Source organism: Brienomyrus brachyistius, chromosome 22 (assembly GCF_023856365.1).
Source record: "Brienomyrus brachyistius isolate T26 chromosome 22, BBRACH_0.4, whole genome shotgun sequence".
In the NCBI taxonomy this organism is placed as follows: domain Eukaryota; kingdom Metazoa; phylum Chordata; class Actinopteri; order Osteoglossiformes; family Mormyridae; genus Brienomyrus; species Brienomyrus brachyistius.
The window spans coordinates 9,175,418-9,196,280 of NC_064554.1; the positions used below are offsets into that span (position 1 = coordinate 9,175,418).

At 37.8% G+C, this 20,863-nt stretch overlaps 1 protein-coding gene across 5 annotated transcripts in view; it reads right to left on the minus strand.

Annotated features, from left to right (window-relative positions):
* Positions 1–2,143: 2,143 nt before the first annotated feature.
* Positions 2,144–20,863, minus strand: part of LOC125717531 (chromobox protein homolog 1) — a 180,009-nt gene continuing 161,289 nt past the window's right edge. For 2 of the 5 annotated variants that reach the window (XM_048990579.1, XM_048990578.1), the window contains 6 exons: positions 18,628–18,709; positions 17,109–17,180; positions 13,473–13,647; positions 2,766–2,949; positions 2,587–2,681; positions 2,144–2,502 (listed from right to left, as the gene is read on the minus strand). In XM_048990579.1, coding sequence (XP_048846536.1) covers positions 2,358–2,502; positions 2,587–2,681; positions 2,766–2,949; positions 13,473–13,647; positions 17,109–17,180; positions 18,628–18,661 — 705 coding nt within the window. In that variant the 5' untranslated portion in view covers positions 18,662–18,709 and the 3' untranslated portion in view covers positions 2,144–2,357. The remainder of the gene's footprint in view (positions 2,503–2,586; positions 2,682–2,765; positions 2,950–13,472; positions 13,648–17,108; positions 17,181–18,627; positions 18,710–20,863) is intronic. The other 3 variants (XM_048990580.1, XM_048990582.1, XM_048990581.1) reach the window with 3 other exon arrangements.

A 20,863-nucleotide genomic window follows, 5' to 3' on the forward strand; every position in this document is an offset into this window, starting at 1 on the left:
ATGAGGTATGACGATGATTGCCTTGTGGTGATTTATCTTTTTTTTTTTTTTTTTTTTTTTAAAATATTAAATCCATGTTTACATAGTCGTCTTTTTTTCATTTGACACTTTTTTTTTATTTTTATTTTTTTTTTTTCAGATAACGTCCACCACCCATGCATTTAAAAATCATGCATGTGCACCTCAGTGCTGTACTTACCTATGAAACAGCTACTTTACTGCTTATTTCCACTCCTTTCCTATCATTTGTTTTGTATACTAGTATTAATGCTTATATTTAGGTTGACTGGTGCTTCAACCAAATATTTTGTGCTCACTGGTCATACTTTTTTTCGTCATTTTATTACTTCTATTGCTATTTATTTTTATAGTATGTCAGTAGTATTACTCTTATTGTCATTACTATTGCCTTTATTATTTTCTGTTTTGATTAGTCGCATCACCTCTGATCACCCACAACCATCACATTTAAATGGAGTCCTGTCTACTTCTTTTTCTCTTATCTTTTCTCCCAGCATTGACTTCATCAGCCTCCTAGTCCCAAAACAAACCAAGAGAAAGAAACCAAACAAACTCCACCCTAGAATACGGGGATAGCAGGTGGTGTGGGGTGTGGTCTGTCTAGGGTGGGGTCACCCACATATGCTCATGCACAACACACACTCACCATCAAGGCTGAAATATAGTGTGCAACCTCAACATTTTACACATTCACTGTATATTTTCATGTATTTTCAACAGTTCTTTCAAATCTGTTTTTTTCCCCAAGTTGAGCTGATTTTCATTATCTTCCACCCCCTTTTTCGGTTTCCTTCCCAATGATTTGATGTTACGAGGAACTTTGTTGTATGTTTGTGACCCTTAAATAAAGCTAGATATCGAAAAAAAGTAGAGAAAATGAGGGGAAGATGGTTCTGAAATAGAAAAACCACTAAGAAGAGTGTTTATAGGTCTACTGTTTAATGCGGCATACAAACCAAATCTTGATATGTTTTTTTTTTGCCGTTTAAAGAAAAAAATTTATTCACTAAAAAGAATTATAGGTGCTTCTCTCATATAGCCTGGTGAACAAGTGTGTCCAACCAAAATTATCGCGCTTATTGTAGGATTGCTTTTCTGATAATTCAGTGTACAGGTCACATAAAACCATATTAGACAAAAGATCACACTTTGGATATCCCAAATGAAATGTTTAATATTCAATGACAAGAAAAAAAATCATTTAACTCCAGCAACAACACTGTCAAGAAAAATTTACCATACATTGTACACACTACAGGAACAAAACCAGATACCAAATCGGAACCATGGGGAAAAAACAATTAGTGCAAAACTCTTGCAGGTTAGTTGAACAGAAACAAATGTTCTAATGACTTCCATTTGGCAGGAGTCCCAGATGTATGACATTAAACCCAAGTCAGGTATACCAAGCTGCTCATGATCACAAATTCAGAAAAGGTGTTTCTTTTCCAAAACTCATACAGACCTCGGTTTTACTAGGCAAGTGAAGCAGTCACAGAGGGGGACAAGTAACACTGGCTTAGAGGAACTTCAATTTCCTGTGATCGGCGGGGAGCTACCGATATCTGTGTGATGCCTATCACTTATGCATGCATCACAAAAGATTTCCCACTTATGAAAATGTATACTTTTAGTACACCTTCCTGTGCTCTGTGCATGAATTCCATTGTGAAAGACCTGTGTTGTTTCTGTAAGAAAAAACCTACTTCTACATTTTCAAAGAATAAGTGGTATGAGGTATTGATGTGAATGAATGATCATATTATTAGGAAAATGTATGGAGATAAAATGGTTGAGTCCTCAGTTCTGTCCATTCCCAGACCTTTTCAGATAAGACATAAATTCTATTTATAGTGTCACAAATTCACAGTATTCCTTATTTGTGCTGCTAAATTGCCCTTTAATAGTAACCAAAACTAAAACCCACAGATCCTTGTAAAAATGGAACACAACATAAACCAATGACCTAAAATCAGTCTCAACCCCATCTATAATAAAACCCATACTCAGAATAAGACAACCCGAACGACTTGTCTGATGATTTTAGATAAAAATACACATTATGCAACATGACTAGAGGAGGACCATTGGCGGAAATACAAAATCTAGTCAAAGGCAGGAGTGGAGAGATCTTTTTATTGATTTTTAATTTGGTCCTAGCACTAATGACACACATGACAGAATGAAGAAGGAATGCTGCATTCCATACACAAAAAACACAACTCTTCTGGTACTGTGTCTGGAAGGCCACTGCAACAGCTTTCAATTTGTATAAAACAATATATAGTAAGTAGAAGCAAATCTACGAGAAAATCCCCCGATAAAATCCCCGATCTTTAATTTTTGTCCTCCTTTTTTTCCTCTTCCTCAGTGGGATAAGAGTGCCATGTTAGCCTTTCCTCGTAGAAGGAGATGACCACCTGGGGACACTTCACATTAGCCTCCTTGGCAGGCACCAAGTCCGCCTCATCAGAATTCTTCCTATGGGAGCAAAATCTCCATGTGAGGGACACATCTGTCAACATACCAATACAAAAAACCTATGTGCGGTGTGGGGGAACATACCACTTCATAAGGAACATGAGTTCTCCACTGGAGTCAGTGGCCCCTATGATGCGCTCTGGTTCAAGTCCCCGAGCAAAACCCCTGGGCTTTTCTGACTAAAAGAAAAAGTATGAAACTATACCACAGTATGAACATATTCAAAAAAGTGAAATTTGACAGCAGTCTTCTTATCGTCTCACCTCGTCTTTTCTCTTCTTGGGCCGACTGTCCTCCCCAGCACCTTCTGTGTCAGACTCTGTGCTCTTCCTCTTTCCCCCGGCCTCCTTCTTCTCCTGCTCATGGGCCACCTTCTGAGACTGCAGGAACTCTGCTATCAGGTCTGGGCAGTCCAGGTTGTCCTCTGGCTCCCATGTGTTGTCCTCACTGAGTCATACAAATAGACACACAAATTAGCAAAGCATTCATGTACATATACACATGCATGACATGTACATGACAATAACACCTCATACTCAGCAAAGCTAAACTTACAACAGTGGTAATACCTGAGTTGCATACTGCTGCCTCCAAGCTTTTAAATAAACAATTTCTTTTGCTATTTTTTTACCAATATTTATTCAGGTACTATATTATGACCCATTGATAAAGGGAGGTTAACTTGCAACATCTATTCAGAGGTGCAACAAAAGTGAATTACTATATAATCGCATCTGCCAATACATTCCATACGCAACAGGATCAATTTTCTTTAACTCAACTGATTAGCATTCTGTATATAAGTAAAAGGGTACTATTGCAGTATTCTAATGATTGGAATTTGTGAGGTTACTGTTCAACTAACGTACAGAATCCTACAATTCAAAATCAGTACATGAAGAATACACATGCTGATGTTATACAATGTGTGCGAACAGGAGATTATATAGTATAACTATATAACCTTCTCAAAATGTATCCTTGCATGAAGGTTTTGATCCATGCATTTGCAAGTGGGATGATAATATGATTTAAGGTTTTTGGGGAAAAAATTTGTTTTTTTTTCATGGTAGCAAAAGAGTTACTATATTATACTACACACAGATGAGATAATGCATATATATGCCTGCAGAAATTATCAGACCATGCAAATTATTATATGTTTAACACGTTACCAGGTCCAGTGAACACAAAATATCAAAATACATGACCAAATGTTGTAGCAGGTATAATCGTTTTTTCTGTGTACTCTCCAGTAAAGAACAAATCCACTGCTGTTTGTCGAAAAAGCAAATTAGCCGTCTACCCATAATACCTGGATGAACACCTTTACATACTGTACATTTGTACAATATTTTTTTCACTGTATAATTCATTACTTTACTTCAAGACTCAATTTTTAATAAATTCAGAATATTTAAAAAAGATGAGAAATTGAATGGACTGCAAGTTGTAATCTAATTGTAATAAATCAAACAAAAAAAGTGTGTAACACCAACAATACACTTTGTTGCTATGTGTATTTATCTGATTGCCTTATTGTTTGTTACAGGAAATGCATTTGACATTACTGATTAAACTGTCACCCACCCCAGAGTGAAAAATAAAATGTGATGTCTTGTATTACTTCAGATTGAAAGTGGAAATCTTCATTGCTAGTGTTTGTGACTAACACTTGCATTCTGTAACTTCTACTCGGTGGAACTACTGGAAGTGGTGACGTAATTGTGTATTTTTTACAATTTTAGTTTGCACAAGATCTTGGCGTTTACAGTAGGTTACACAGCGCCAGCCTACTTCGCGTCAGACATTAAAGTACAAAATGTCCTGCCACAACACCAATGTCTTTTTGTCGTGTTTATCCACAATATTTCCTAAATAAAAGATGTTGTGGCTACAGAGCTGTCATGTTTTTCAATGACAACTGAAGCCTCCCATGAGAGAGTCCCTCCTTCTTATTATCAAAACAGTAGCATCCATACTCCAATAACTCAACCAACCTTGCTGTGTGTAGGCTGTCCGCTCTTAAAAGACTGTCATGTGATTGATTGGACTTGCGGTCCTTTCTGTGATGTGACAGGCTGATATTTAAAAAAATGTCACCAACTGGGTAATTTTCCCTGACCGTAATTGGGTTTGTTTTCCTACGGTGGCTCATTATAGACCGAACTGTGTTTCCCGCCGGTTGAACTAAATACTTCAGCATTAGTGGTGTGACAGTACACGAAATTCACAGTTCATTATGAACCACAATTTTGGGTTCATAGTTCGATACAATTTTGGTACAGCAGGCAAAACGGAATGCGTTTTGAAATTTATTATTAAATATGAAAACACAGACAGTTAAAAACAGATGTAAACCAAACTCAATGCGTCTGTCAACGTCTATAAGAAACCTAATAGCTGCATATTGTAAACATAAATATGTTAAATAAATTTATCAAAAACACAACATCATAACAATCACAAGCATCTAAATTTCATGTAGGTCCCATGTTCTCTACTAATATGATCACCTATATCTGTAGTGATAAACCATAGTTATAGTTTTAGCCGGGTCTAAATTTTTCATCAGTAAGCCATGGAAGACTAACTTGCAGAGGCAGATTCTGCTTTGCTCCAGACATATACAGACTTGGATAATTGTCTCAAGTTAGTTAACATGCTGGATGGGTTTCCAGCAACATCACCAACAGACAGTCTTGGTCTTCGCAGCTGTTCATTCTATGGTGTTAGTGTATTTCATTGGGAAATCAAAATGTTCCCAAACCACTGTTTATAACTAACTGACCTACCAACAATTGTCATAATCAACTCACAATTAGCAGAATATCTTCTGTGAAAGCATGTTTCTGTATAAACATGTATTTTAGACTTTATGTTCCACTTGTGTCAATATATGTATCCATTAATTTCATTGTGCATATCAAACCGAAAATGATGCAACAAACGGTACATGACAAATATGTATACTGTATCAGCCCTATTCAGACCTGTCAACCTTGATAAAAATCTTGGTGTACCACCTTATACCCAAAAACAAATTCAGCTCATTTACAGTGGATATAAAATAGTGTCAATTTTGGCTCAAAACCTTCAGGTGTCTGATGGTCAAAGCTGAAGATGAAGAGGGATTTGGCAGGACAATGATGCCAAGCATAGATCCAAATCAACCAAAGAATGGCTTGAGCAGAAGAAAGTTGAAAATTTTGGAATGGCCCAACCAGAGCCCAGACCTAAATCCAACTGAAAGGCTGCGAGGAGACCTGAAGAGGGCCGTGCACACGATATGCTCTTGTCATCTGACAGATTTGGAGCCACTTTGCAAGGAAGAGTGGGCAAATATTGCCAAGTCAAAATGTGACATGCTGAAGGACTCCTACCCAGAAAGACTGAATGCTGTAATAGAATTAAAAGGTGCTTCAACAAAGTGTTAATTTAAGGGTGTGCACACTTATGCAACCAGCTTATTGTGTATTTTTTAATTTTTATATTTTTCCCCCTGACTGACTTGTTTTTTTTTTTCCTCAGTTGAATTATACGGGCTATTGGTCACATTAAAGGTGGGTAAAGCTTTTTAATGATTTATCATGGTCTGATTTTGTAGCATCACAAAAACCTGGCATTTTAACAGGGGTGTGTACACTTTTTATATCCACTGTACATGTGTGCAGTCAAAGAGAGACACATTTTGGATAACCGACTCATTTGTTAATATCTGAAATCTAAATTCAAAATGAGCGTGTACCTGAAAAAACAACCAGTAGCTCAACATAATCTCTGGTAATTTTACGCCCTCAGCAGGCTTAGTGGAATGTTGTTTTCTTTGCGTTTTCCACTCCACTCTCTACGTGGCCCCGCCGTACGCTGTTCTGAGGAGCTGGACATGGGTTAAATAAGATGCCCATTTCCGATGACTGGGCTCCTCCCATTCTGCTCCTGTCGGCCATTCGCTTTCGCGTGGTGCCTTTGTCGGTATTTTGCCCCTTTTTGTTGGGTTATGTTTGTTTCGTATGGATTTAGTTATGTGATTTGTATGTTTTGAGCGGTGGTTGGTGTTTATTCACATTATTAGTTTAGGTTTAGTTCAATGCAGAAGCCAGAGGCCCGGGAAGACTCACCTAACTATCGTTTTGGTTTATAGGTGGGAGACAGGAATAGACCGTTTTCCCTAAGTTAGGAACGCGGATGGTTTCTTTTCTTTGCGTTTGTTAGTATGTCGTTTCCACCGCCTTGGTCTATTGCTGGGCTATTCAACTTCAATAGCAAGTGGGCCGAATATGAAAATCACTGGAGGTTCGTGGGCCACACAGAATATTTGTCAACTAATGGCTAAAAAATTACTCTTGATGATAATAGATATTATATTAGTATGAACGAATGACACATATACATTTTCTTTAGCTTTAATACTTTCATATGAGTTTTTTAACCAAGGTCCATATTTATATTTTGCTACATTCAAGATGAACAAAACAAAGCCATCAGACCAAAAACAAATGGACTGTTCACAACATGACATGACATAAACAATTCCAAACATAGCAGGTCCATACTCACAGGCAAATGTATTAGAGCTGAACAGTAAAACACTTCGGTTGATAGCCTGTAATCTACCGAACATGGCTGGAACGCCATTGGTAACCAAAAGGCAAACTTTCTGCAAATCCAGCTCACGGTCGTTAAAAAATGTGACACCTGTGGCGAGTCCCTCCAATGGAATAAGCCCCAAAAGTTCTCCTGTAAAGCGCACTCCGTCATGAGATCTGAAACAGATGTATAGCTGAGCCACGTCAGTACAGTCAGTTGATTCGTCCACAGCGATAGACATAACGCCTGCTTTTTTGAGGTTTTCCAAAAGCTTCCTTGAGACATCCATTGCGGATAATTCTACTCTGCGATGAGTCGATGTGTTTGAGAAAGTCACTCTTTTAATGGATGAGATGACTCTTCACTTCACTTTTTCATCAATAATCACTTCATCAATGACAGCAAGCATACGATCTTTAACAGTCTCCACCTCGGTAAAAGGCCTCTTCTGTCTGGCGAGTGGCCAGGCTACATGAAGGGATGCGATCATAGCCCTCTCTTGTTCTGTGCAAAAGCGACCGAGGGCGACGACACTGTTGAAAAGACGCTAGCAGACGCTGTACTTTGTCTTTCCGTTCCTCCGGAAAACTGGCAGAAAACGAGCCATGATTTGACTTGTAGTGCCTCTTCACACTGCATTCTTTCATGACAGATATGCATTCGTTGCACAGTAAACAGATCAGTTTATTACTCGTTGCGGCAGACAAAACAAATAAATATTTCTCTATATTTATATATTCGCTCTGGAATTGGCCGTTTTCCAAATCAATTTTCCGTTTTTTTGAAAGCAACATGTCGTAAAGCGGTGTTAGCTTAGCTGACTGACCTCTTCACCTCTCACCTGCAAGCTGAGTGCAAGTGCAGAGCGAGTGTAGCAACCAATACGTGCGTAGTATAATGTGACGGATTGGAACCGTTGTAGATCAGAGCTACCGGTATACCATAATTTTATTATAATCACACGAATCACACACTGTGACTTACTGGCGGGACATAAAAAATTTCAAAATGGCCATATCCGGCCCACAGGCCACTAGTCGAATAGGCTTGCTCTATTGGTTGATGTGATTTCATTCATGAAATATTTCGGTTTCTGTTTATCACTGTCTCTGTAGCTTCTTTATGTTGTACCATTATGCTAATTGGTGGTCACGTAACAGGCAGGAAAAGTTTTAATGAATTAGGGGAAAAGAGAGTTGAATGTGTTTAATTTCCACAGAAGTAGCAATACCATGGACCCATATCAAAAAGCAAGATTTTTTGCTGAGCCGGACAACTTGTCAGATTTAAGGTACCTCAGTTTAAATGGCCTTTATCTTCATTCAATTACAATTAGCCTGATCTATCTTAAATCCGACAAATAATCCGACTAATCATGAAATCCAATTCTATCCCGATTACTTGTTAGCACTATCAGTTGATAACACATTACATGCTGTGCTTTACGTATAAAACTCTGTAGCAACACGTCCACAGAAGTTGGACGGCATAATGTGTGCGACCGATTTAATAAGCCACAAATGAGAAGTAGAGCTTAAACAGTATAAAACTACAACTTTCACATCTGTACAGAAAGGACGCAGCCATCTTGGATTCTGAACTCGGGATCCTCTGTGCTGCTTCGAGATATTTCTCAGATAATCGGAGAAATGGGAGCACGCATGTCGTCACTTCTGGCTTCAAAACTCAGAATCTGACTTGAAATCAGAGTTCCGAGGGCAAAAGTAACGCACCATTAAATGTTGAATGAATAAATATATTAAATAAATAAATAAATAAGGCAAACTAATAGCAGCCCGATCAATGAAACAGGCTTTTCTCAGTTTGAAAAAAAATTACATTCTGTTGTACCATTCTGACATCCTCCACCCCACTGACACATGGGTTTCAGTTGGTCATTTTCACTTGGCTGACACTAAGAGAGTTTGGTTTTAGCTGCATTTGCATTCTGCATCTCAGTCTTTTAACTTGGCCCTTAATATTATTGAAGTGTCACACTTAACCCTCTGCAACACATGGACAATACAGCTTACTTTGCCAACTCAAAAAACTGGTGAACAAACAAGCTAGCCTGCAAATGCAAACCAGGGTTTGAAATCCGGCATGGAAATGGAGGTATTTTACTTATTCCCACGCAATCCGCTGTCAGAATGTGGGAATTTCCTGCTTTGTCTTGCTGTAGGGTGTCGAACATGCAGAAACTAAGTATATGCATTCCAGCTATATGCTCAAAAAGCCTAACCAGTAGATGTGACGCTTATAATATAAAGAACTGCCAGTACTATCAGCCATCGCTCTGCAACAGTAGTCATCACGGAAGGCTCTGAAAAATTCCCAGTGGGCCACCTCTCAACTGGGCCACCAGGACTGCTTTTTTTCAACATCACAAAACCAGTTTAAATCCAGAGAGCAGCACTTCCCCGATACTAGCCACATCTCTGTTAGTATGAGAAATGACATGACACATTCGCAAGGAATCTTTATGTCATGAAAAAGCACATTAATGTTCTGCACAAATACAGAAAAATTTTGTTTAAGCGGTAAGGATTTATTAAATGTATCATTTTGTAATTTGTACAGATTGTATGCATATTCGCACACTTTGATGCTTCCTTGTTTGTTTATGATGAGGTCGCCTCACACAGCGAACTACAGGTCAGAGGTTCAACATGAAAGCAAATAGGTAATATTAGAATATTCATTTAATGGACAATGGATATATGAATAGAAACCTTCTAATAAGAACAGAGCCGTTCCTTATGCTTAGTTTCATATTGGATTTATTGGGCTGTATGGGAGCTAATGCCACTGAATCCATGCAGTTTTCTTTTTCTCGCAAAAAAAATTTACTCCCTTCCCATGTGCTAAGCATAGGGGGGGAATTCTCCCCCAATGCTAGAAATGAATTTCAAGCCCTGCATACATAACATTTTAATTCAATTCACAATCTCTGCTACTGCCCCCAGCCGATTTACCTTTGCAAAGGAGTTCAGAGAATGGGCCTCACTTGAGGAACCAGCCGGCCAGAGTGAGGAGGGAGAATGAGAGGGATAAAATGAAAGTCAATTTGCAGATCCAAGAAACTTTCTTTTGAAATGACATTATGCATTTGTCAGTCATCCATGCTTGCAATTTTAATTTTCTGGGGGGTGGGAGGGTGAATGAATCCTGAGCTATGATTGATTGAACTTTTCTTCTTCTTCAAGGCAGGCTAGACCACAGACATAGGAGACCTATCGTCAGGGCATAACTTGAGTACTGCACAACTTGTCATATTCACAAGTAGAGATGGAACTGCATGAAAACTTAATATGATTATAGTGACCAAACTGATCACAGCAATAAGTATTATCACGGCATTGTAAAAATGTGCTGAAAATGTACAAAAAAAGTAGTGCTACACAAACTGAAATCATTTCAACAAGTTTTATATCGAAAACCAAATACACAATTAGCAGCGCTATGCACTTTTTGCTTGCATATAAACATTAAAGCAATAACAGCCTATACAGTAAACATATGAAAACGATATGAAATGTACATTAACATAAAAAATCTCTAGAGCACTGTCACTGCAGTCTGCCATGTTTTCCCTGACATGAAATATAACCATGCTGTAACTGCGTCTGGGAGACTGTTGCTAACATACTCATATACATGCAACCACACCCATTCTCTAAACAATTGTATTGCATGTTTATCATCACCATATTTAGCCTGTTTAGTCATCTGCAGTTGTTTACTATTTTGTGTCTCTATAAATGTCCTTTTATTGAAAGCAATGATTGTTTGTGTTCATTCAAATACAATTTGAAACCATCACTATTAGGAATTCATAAAACATTCGGAACTGATTGAATCACTTTAATTAAGCCTAGTGGAAGTAAGAATAATTACTAAATAAAAATCATGAATTCATGTGCATTTTTATGAGACTGATTTAATACAAGTTACCCATAGGAGCTATACTGCTATGTCCTACTGCTTCTGTCTCTCCATCCTAAAGACAGACCTCGTAGAATCATGAGCATTTAGCGTGACCCAAGACCCATACTAAAGCATCGGTAGCTTTACAGCATAAACAATTTGACTTTCCCTCCCTTTTAAATAGTGATTTTTGAAATTTAGTTGTGTTAATTATAACATTGCTGTGTATTTATTATGGGAATCGATTCTCCCATAATTAACACATGGCAAGCGCAGGTGTGCTTTTTTGACAAAAGTGTACTTTCCCATTCACGTCAGTGTGGGGTTTAAGCGCACTTGGGCAAATCACACAGTTTGGGCAGAAAAACACCAAAATATGGGCAGGTTGCATGTGAATGACCCATAAACACATGCCACTGACTTAAGTGCACTTAATTGCATTTTTCCCCACATGCTCTGCAGGGCCGAATTAAAGTCTTGAGTGTCTACATTACAGTATTCAGAATTGCTGAACATGTAACAAGATGAAACAACATGTATCATACACTTAGAAACAGAAGTTACAATCCAAAACTCGTGAATAATTCATATAATTATATAAGAATTATGTTACACAACAGTATATAGAAATATATACGAAATATATTTTACCATTATGTAGGATTCAAGTGACATCTGCCTTGTCAACATGCCTTGCAGGTGAATTAATTAAGATAGACAAATGCTCAATTTTATTTTAATTGAAAAAAATATTTTTATCAAAAATAGGTTCAAAGAAGTACTGTGTCCTCGCAATCATAAGCCGCAGGTGCATGTAGGCTACTTGTGCTGCTGCAAGAGTGAGACAGACGGAGATACCCTCATCATAACCATTATACACTTAAGTTAGAGGTGTGGGCTTTTAGTGGCAGTTACTAGCAGTTGGTTTGGAATAATACTTTGCCCCCTACACTGTAGTGTATGAACATGATTGGACTGTGCAGTTGACTGCATTATTATTTTATCAGCAATGCACTCTAAACTTTGAGGAAAAAAAGCTGAAGTATATGCCTGTCGTTCTTAAACATAACGGGGCATTTTCACAAACTCATTACCGTAACATATCATTTTTCAAAAAAAAATGCATATATTGTTAAACTGTCTATTGTAGGTTACTTGCAATGAAGTTAATAGATTTAGATTTTACCTAGTTTTGATTTATTTGATCTTAAATAAGCAATGGTAGTGCCTGTTTGGGGAAATGGATGAGGGAACATTAAATCAGAGCTATAAATAACAATTTTAATATACCTAATAAGGTAACACAAATTGCTCATAATCCAAAGCACTCGTATATCAAAGCGAATTTTCCCATTACAAATAATGGAAACTCAGATAATTCATTCCACAACCCAAAAATATTCATATAAAAATGATTAATACAAAGTAAAAATACATAAAAACAAATTAACCTGCACTTTACCTTTGAAAAGAATCGTGGATGGTGTGAGGGAGACGAGAGAGAGGAGAGTTATTTTGTAGGACGACTTTCACTATAACTAATGGAATCACTGCTGTCTGTTGTGTCACTGGAATCTTTTTCTTTTTGTGCGACTTTAACAAGGAACCTTGTCCCTTATCCAATCACAGCCGCTTTTGCCACCTTTTCAATTTTGTGGAAATGTGGACATTGTGTTGTCGTTAAACAGATTCATCGCTCGCACTGCTACATCCTTATTCGAGTGGTGCTTTTCTACTAAGTTTTGACTAAACGAGTGAGGCACGCCGACTGAGACCAAGCATGGGAAATGATTACCCACAACCCCGCAGTGAGAGAGAGAGAGAGAAGAACCATCGGCTCATTTGTAATTGCGCGACGCTAGGCAGGCAAAGCGTACATGTAATACTTGTATTGCAAGACCACGCTCGTTTATCAAGTTAAAATATATTTAAAAAATTTGCTCGTCTTGCAAAACACTCGCAAACCAAGTTACTTGCAATCTGAGGTTTGACTGTATAAGAGTTTCTGCAGATTTCAATTAGGTTCATAATGTAAATGAAATCATCCAAATTTCGCATTTCGCTTGTTGCCAACATAATTGATGGTGTAATCTTTTGTTTGATGAATTAACTATAGAGTACTTTGCGCACGGCTACATATTCTTTTTTGGGTTAAGTACTGTCTGCGCTGATGAGGGGAACACGCGTCACTCAAACGTGTCTCACTCTTTAAACACTTTGACTTGAGTGCTTGATGGGAATTTTTGGGATGTTGAACATCAGAAAATAAGAAAAGAAAGGAGAAGCAGCAATGGATGAAAAAATGTTTTTCCCACATTTTCTGTGTGTAATGATGAAAATTTGTCAGTAGTAAACTTAAAAAAATTTCAGGTTTCTTAATGTTTGCCTGCTAGCGCAGATGCACAAGTCTACTGAATCCTAATAAGTCAGTTTGCAGACGCACATTTACTCACTCAGAGAACCCCTTCCATTTAAGTAGGTATTCCACTCTGCCCTTCACCACCCGCCGGTCCAGAACCTTCTCCACCACATACTCTTCCTCCTCCTCCTCAACCACTTCTTCCACCTTCTTCTTGTTCTGCTTTTTCCCTGAAGTTGCCGCCAGTTTGACTTCTGCCTGGGGGGCTGCTGGGCACAGAACACAGAAAGATAATGCAACTGACACTAACCAACAACCTAAATCCCAGATTACGGTCATTTAAAAATACAATTTTCTATCAAGATCAATTTCAGAATTAAAGAAATATCCATCCATTATCGTAACCGCTTATTCTCCACTGGGGTCGCGGGGGGCCTATCCTGTGAACAACGGCTGCAGGCAGGAACCAACCCTGGGTGGGTGCCAACACACTGCAGGGTGTACACACTCAGGGGGCCAATTTAGACACGCTAATCAGCCTATCCGGCACGCTTTCGGAGTTTGGGAGCAAACCGGAGCCCCTTGCAAAAACCAACGCAAACAAGGATGGAACCCAGGAAATTCTTGCTCTGATGAGCAGTGCTAACCACTGCGCCACCATGCTACCCTTAAAGAAATGTGTGTGACCTTTTTTAAAATGAATTGTGTAGTTCTTTGTGCCCATATAATCAACATCAAATTGCACATTACTTCAAGCACCAATAAAATGTTCAGTACTCTCTTGGTTTTAGACTAAATTTTGGACCTAGTCAGTATCAGGCTGGATAAAAATCAATTTAAGGATTTGTGTACAACTGCAAAAGTAATCTTGTTTTAACCAGTGGATAGATCTTTTTGGTCAACAGATGTAGTAGAGGTAGTACCTCCTTCTACTTCTGATATTAAATTATGAAAAGTAACTGAAATAACTGACTCAAATTACTAAAATTTTATTGTCATTCAAAAACATTTTCTCTCTTTGGAAAAATACACTATAGTTTTACTATAAAAATGTGTTACCTTCTTATCTTCTCAATTCTTTTTTTAGCCACAGGCTGCTACTGATCTTTATATATTTAATCTGTGCAATGTAAATGCACTGGTTGTGGTATTTCTCAGCAAATATCCTAGACCACACTATGGGAAGACTGAACTGATCAGTAAAATCTGATGCAGAACAAATCACTGCGGGCAGCCAGCCATGTCATTTCACTTGTTCGATGCAGACAGTAGTTGTTATAATGTAAACGGAACAGACAAAAGGCTGAAGGTGAAAGTGATGTGGAAAATAAGTGGAAAAAAAGCCAGCTTTGTTCCTTTGCTGCATTTGCAGCTGGACTGGACTTTCTTCCTAATTTGCAGGTGTTATTAAATGTTGCCACCACTGGAGATAATTGGTCTGTATCATTCATAACAATTTGTAATAAAATGCTAATTATTCATGCTTCCATAAGTCTTTCATTTCAATTTCAGGCTGAAGCCCCAAATGTAGGTACGTTAACCATAGATTCCCACTGGCTAAAGCAGACTCACAGAACCATCTATCTCAATAAAAGCATTTATGCAGCAATCAAACTTTCACCTGCCAAAAACTTGAAAATAGCAAATCCCATTTTCTGGCTCAGCTGAGCTTTGGTTACCTTACCTTAAAGAGGACATTGCTGCCTTGGAAAGGATGCAACAGAGGGCTACAAGAATTATTCCTGGTCTTATGGAATGTCTTATGAGGAGAAGTTAGCTGAGCTGAATCTGTTTAGTTTCGAACAAAGGAGACTAAGGGGAGACATGATCCAGGTATATAAGATTCTAACAGGTCTGGATGCTGTTCAGCCAAATGGCTACTTCAATATTAGTTTAAATACTAGAACTTGTGGCCATAGGTGGAATTTAGCAGGAGAACATTTTAAACTGAATTCGAGAAAATACTTCTTTACACAGCATGTAGTTAGAGTATGGAATAGTCTTCCTGTTCATGTAGTGCAAGCTAAAACCCTGGGTTCCTTTAAATCAGAGCTAGATAATGTTTTAACAACTGAGCTATTAGTTAAGTTCTCCCCAAACGAGCTTTATGGGCCGAATGGCCTCCTCTCATTGTAAATTTCTTATGTTCTCTATCCCTATACTTTAGAGATGTTGTGGCCAGTCCAGCATTACAACTAAGACACTACTTAATATACAGTGGTACCTCAGTACTCAAAGTCATTAGAACTCAAATTTCTGTGTCAAACGAACTAGTTCGAAAAAAGACAACCTAGAACTCGATCTGAATCTCAGAAGTCGAACCATGAACACCGACCTAAGATAACTTGTACGTGCGGGGAAATGAGTCGCGCGGCGCTTCTCTCAGCGGAAACAAAGGGTAACGCTTCAGCCTCAGCCTCGTATTCGCTGTGACAGCATCGTTTGTTGGTGACAGTGCTTTTTTTATTGAAAATATCAGGTAATACACTGCACTTTATATCATTTTCGTAGCCATTGCTCACAAAAAAGTTACGCAATAGTTGTACGAATGTTACAACCTAAAAGTTTGAGATTTACGAACTAATTAAGGAATACAGAGTAATAATAAAAATAAACAACGGAGCGCACGGCATAGTCTAGTGTTGCCGCTGTGTCTGGGTTTATGAAAAAGGTGTCGTTTTTTTTTTTTTTTAACTTTACATATTGTTTGGATCTTATGGGGAAAATTCGATCAGAACTTCAACTTTTTAGGATTCGACCCCGAGTTCTGAACGGATTAAGTTCGAGTTCTGAGGTACCACTGTATTGTTCATATATGTATATAACTTTGTTTGGGTAAACCAGAACTACTATTACAAAAAAAAAAAAAAAAAAGAGAGAATTCCAAGGTTACAAGGCAAGTGGCAAAAACCTTTAAATCCCTGTTTCAAGCTGACCTTGAGCAATCTGGAGTGGTGGTTTCTGCCTGTCCTATACGCCACACACTAAATCAAATAGGACTCCATAGGCGAAGGCAAAGGAGGACGCCACTATTGAAAGAATGGCACAAAAAGGAAAGAGTTATGTGTGCGAAAACTCTTAGGTGAGCCACAATATTTCTGCGATAATGAAACCAAAATAGAGCTCTTTGGGAATGTAGTGTAGCACTTTGTTTATACACGACTTAATGACGGCAATATCAAAAAGAACACCCTATCTACAGTAAAACATGGCAGACATTCTATCAAGTTGTGGGGCTGAGAATGGTGGAAAAGTAAATGATGGACTGTTTTAAACCGGCCAGCGATGAGTCCTGACCTAAATTCCATTAAAAACCTTTGGAGAGAGCTGAAATCAGCCATTGCAGGACTCCCGCAATCTTAAAAGTCTGAATGCATAGCAATGGAAGAGCGGCAGAAACTACCGCCAGGTAGAGGCAAGAAGCTTATAGATGCTCCAAGAAACATTTAGAAGCTAATACTGTTGCCAAACGTTCTGCAAACAAATATTAGTGAATGGTGCCAATAATTGTGTCCATTATACATTTTATTTATATACTTTTTACTTCATTACATGGAATCTTTTTTGTTATCATTCAAAAGCTTTGAATATTTTCTTAAAATATTCTGATTACACAAAAACTGGTTCATTTCATTTATTTCTGAAGATATTCCACATTCTGTACTTGCAATTCAGGGGTGCCGATAATTCTGACCAGGACTGTAAGTATTTTGTAATTTGTCAAACCTACCCAAGAGTACAACTTCACAAGTTGATCCACATTCCTTGTTATCACAGGTGGAAGGCTGCTCTTCTGATATCTCTAAAATAACATGTAGCCTAAAATTACAATTCAATTCTCATGACATTTTTAAATTAGGGCTTTATCTCGTAAAGTTTATCCTTGAAATTTCACATTTTTACTTCTCAATGTGACCATAATACTCCGTCATATTATTGAAAATAAAAACAGATAAAAGATAATTACTTCACTTCAGTACTCTCAGTTCCACCTATGTAACATTTCCATTGCCTTGTTTTTTAAAACCTGCAAAAACACGAGCCTACCCTCACAAGTCACCATGTGAGAACCAGCAAATATCTTGGCACCAGGTCCATGTTGATGGAAACAAGATATTTGTTCCACATGGAAATGGTGCACGTGTATTTGCTCGTTGACACAAGGATGAGAAAGGGAGAATTTTTTTATATAGAAATGTTTACTTATTTTACTGGATGCAATTCCCACACCAGATTGATAAATGACAAAAACTGACAACAATGTACTATCAAAAACATCACTCTAGAGGTCGACCGATATATCGGGCGGCCGATATTTTTCATTTTTTAATGTATAATGTATCAGCATCGGCCGATATCCGAGTGTAGTACGCCGATTTACAGACAGGCACATCTGCGAGCAGCCAAGTGTTATTGTTGCTGTGGGACACGTGACCCATGCTGCTTGTGCAGGACCCCAGCCAGAAGTTTTGGAAGAGTCCAGGGAGAGAACGGTAAGGGCTTAAATTCTGATCTTTCAAAGACCTGTTTATTTAACTGGTTTGCTGTAAAATGCTGCTCTAAAAGAAAACGCGAGCGCTTTTGAAAGAGAACGCGAATTACGCAGTCGGGAACTGGCGTAATGAAAATGAGCCTTCAGCCAGCTGTAGCTTACAGGTAATGTTAAGGATCATTGATTCTGACAGTTTTGTGCGCTAGTTGGTGGGCTCACAGACGTTTCTTTAATAGTTAAAAATCATTTTAATTGTTAAAAATGTAATTACTACTATCGTTTGTTATTATTAGTGTGATATTTATAGCAAATAGAGGGGAAAACGTCCAATTATCAGCCAAAAAAAAAATCGCCAGTATATATCGGCCATATATGCTGACCCTGACCCTATTGAAAAGCCCATATCGATCGACCTCTACGTCACACTTCAAGAAATTCCTGTACACACTGATTTTGAATTACAAAACAGATTACTGATGTATTTGTGTATTTGTTTTTGCATCAAAGTCTACAAACCTACGAAGCCTTACTTATAAAATCTACAATAATCTGAAAAGTAAAACTGGGAGAAGAAGCAAAAACTTGGTGACATTTTTTCAATGTACTGTAATATACACGCGCGCACACGTGTGCACATGCACTCACACACACCAACATTTTGGTCTAACTAAACATTTATATCTATTGCAAAAAAAAATCAGATTTCTTATCAACATTACTGAAAACAGTATCTGCATAGAAGAAAGTAGCTAAAAACCTGCTTCTTTAGGGGAGTCAGAAGGCTGGCTCATACTTGGCTGGGAAGAGTGGAACCAGCAGGTTCCTTGTCAACGTCAGAGCTGAACAGGGTGAAAAGGCAGGAGGAGGGGTTAGGGGATTCATTTTTCAACAGGGAGAAATAACAAGGGTTAAAGAATTGCATTTATCAAAACAAACACATGCGACTCCTGCAATAAAAGTGCAATTGGACTCCTAGAATGGTCAGTGATGTGCACCTGATGGTTAAATTGCATGGCCTCCAAAGCAAGGTTTTGTGATGCTACTTACTCATCTTAGCAAAGGCAGCATCCTAATAATGTGTGTCGGGGGTCTGTGTTGACAATGACCGCCAGAAAACATGGCCACACAGCCCAACAGATATTTCAACATCTCAATTGCATTTTAATGACACAAATTTGAAGGCAGCACAGTAGTCCAGGACCTCTGAGGCTAATTCCTGCCCTAGCTCTGCCCATCTGCCTAGAAACTGAAGTCTCAAAATTGCCCTTAGTGTATAACTGCTTGCATATCCTGTGATGGACTTCCTGCCCAAGACGCATGCTGGCTTGTGCCATGTGCTTCCTCTATTAGAAACGTTTATGAAAATTCTATTGAAGAAAACACTTGTACATATGTGAAGTAACTTATGCAAACTGCTCATTTTTCACATACAGCAGGTGATAAAATACAGTAAAGTAAAGATAGATGGATGAACAAATATCACTTTAGTACTACTGGAGCAACACAGACAATATTTAAATTTACTAAAATAACAGACATAAAAAACTAATACAGTCAAACCTCAGATTGCGAGTAACTTGGGTTTGCGAGTGTTTTGCAAGACGAGCAAAAATTTGTAATAAATTTGAACTTGATAAATGAGCAAGGTCTTGCAATACGAGTATTACGCATACGCTTTGTCTGCCAAGCGTCACGTAATCACAACTAAGCTGATGGTTCTCTCTCTCGGTGCGGGATTGTGGGTAATCGTCTCCAAAGCTTGGTCTCAGTCAGTGTGCCTCACTCGTATAGTCAAAATTTTAGCTGCAAATACAGCCTTTTGAATTTATCAAATTTTATGCATTGTGCCAACTCAGTGATAAAGTCCAAATTCCAACATTCAGAACTCCTTTGATATGTCATGTACAGCTTTGAAACTTTGTGACTAGAGCTAACTGTGTAGAATTCAAAAGTGTAAGATCAGCTCCTCTTATGTACTTCTCCTACAAGGCTCTGAAAATGGCTGAAAATTAAAAATGACACCCCCTTCGAGAGCTTCTCCAGCAGTATGTTAGGTGAAGCAGTTTTTTCCTGTTATTTATGACACAATAGGCCATATATACGCAGTAGGCAAGTGTATAACTGTTATAGAGTGTCAGAATAATTTGTAACACTGCATTAAAAGCTATATGGTGAAAAGCTGTCATGCTGTCAATTGTCATTATGAAAGTTTTGACTACTGTCAATGTGAATCTGAATGCCATTTACAATGATTATATCCTGAAAACAACGAATTATTGTGGTAATTATCCATTACTGGTGGTGATACTTTGTAATATCTTTGCAAATCAATAAAAGTGTAACTTGAAACAAAAATTATTTTCACTTCAGGATGATTTGATATGGAATGACCCTAAAATATATCAAATAGTGTAACTGTCTCAGCAAAAAAAAAAACAAGCTGAAAAGCAGATTGCATAATTCAGCTTACTTTTATGCTTTAATGTTACATACTGTCACTAACTACATTTAAAATTTATAAACGGGAACTTTAGCTCAGCTTGCACCAGCAAATTTCACTATGTAGAAGATTATGTAAAAAATAATCAATGCAAATGCTGCAATTAATTTTCTCTCTCTGAAACATTTTACCAGAAGACAAAGATCATAGGTTAAAGGGAGAACCCAATAAAATGTAAACATTAAAATTTACGTTATCCATGCTGACTATTGCTTTTGATTGATGATTTATTATTATGACGCACACATTGGAATTAGACATTACAAGATTCTACAAATCTTCAATAAAATTTTTATATTTCTTTCTCACATTCATTAAAATGCACAAACATCAAAAGCATCGTATTTTGATATTCCAGTCACTTTCCCAACTCCTGAACTCAAAAAAAGCCTAAACAAAATTTTGGATCACAATGAAATGGGCCTCGGCGATAAAACGATAGCAGTATATATCGCTATAGACACTTCATCAAGCAGTAAGAAAATTGTTCAAT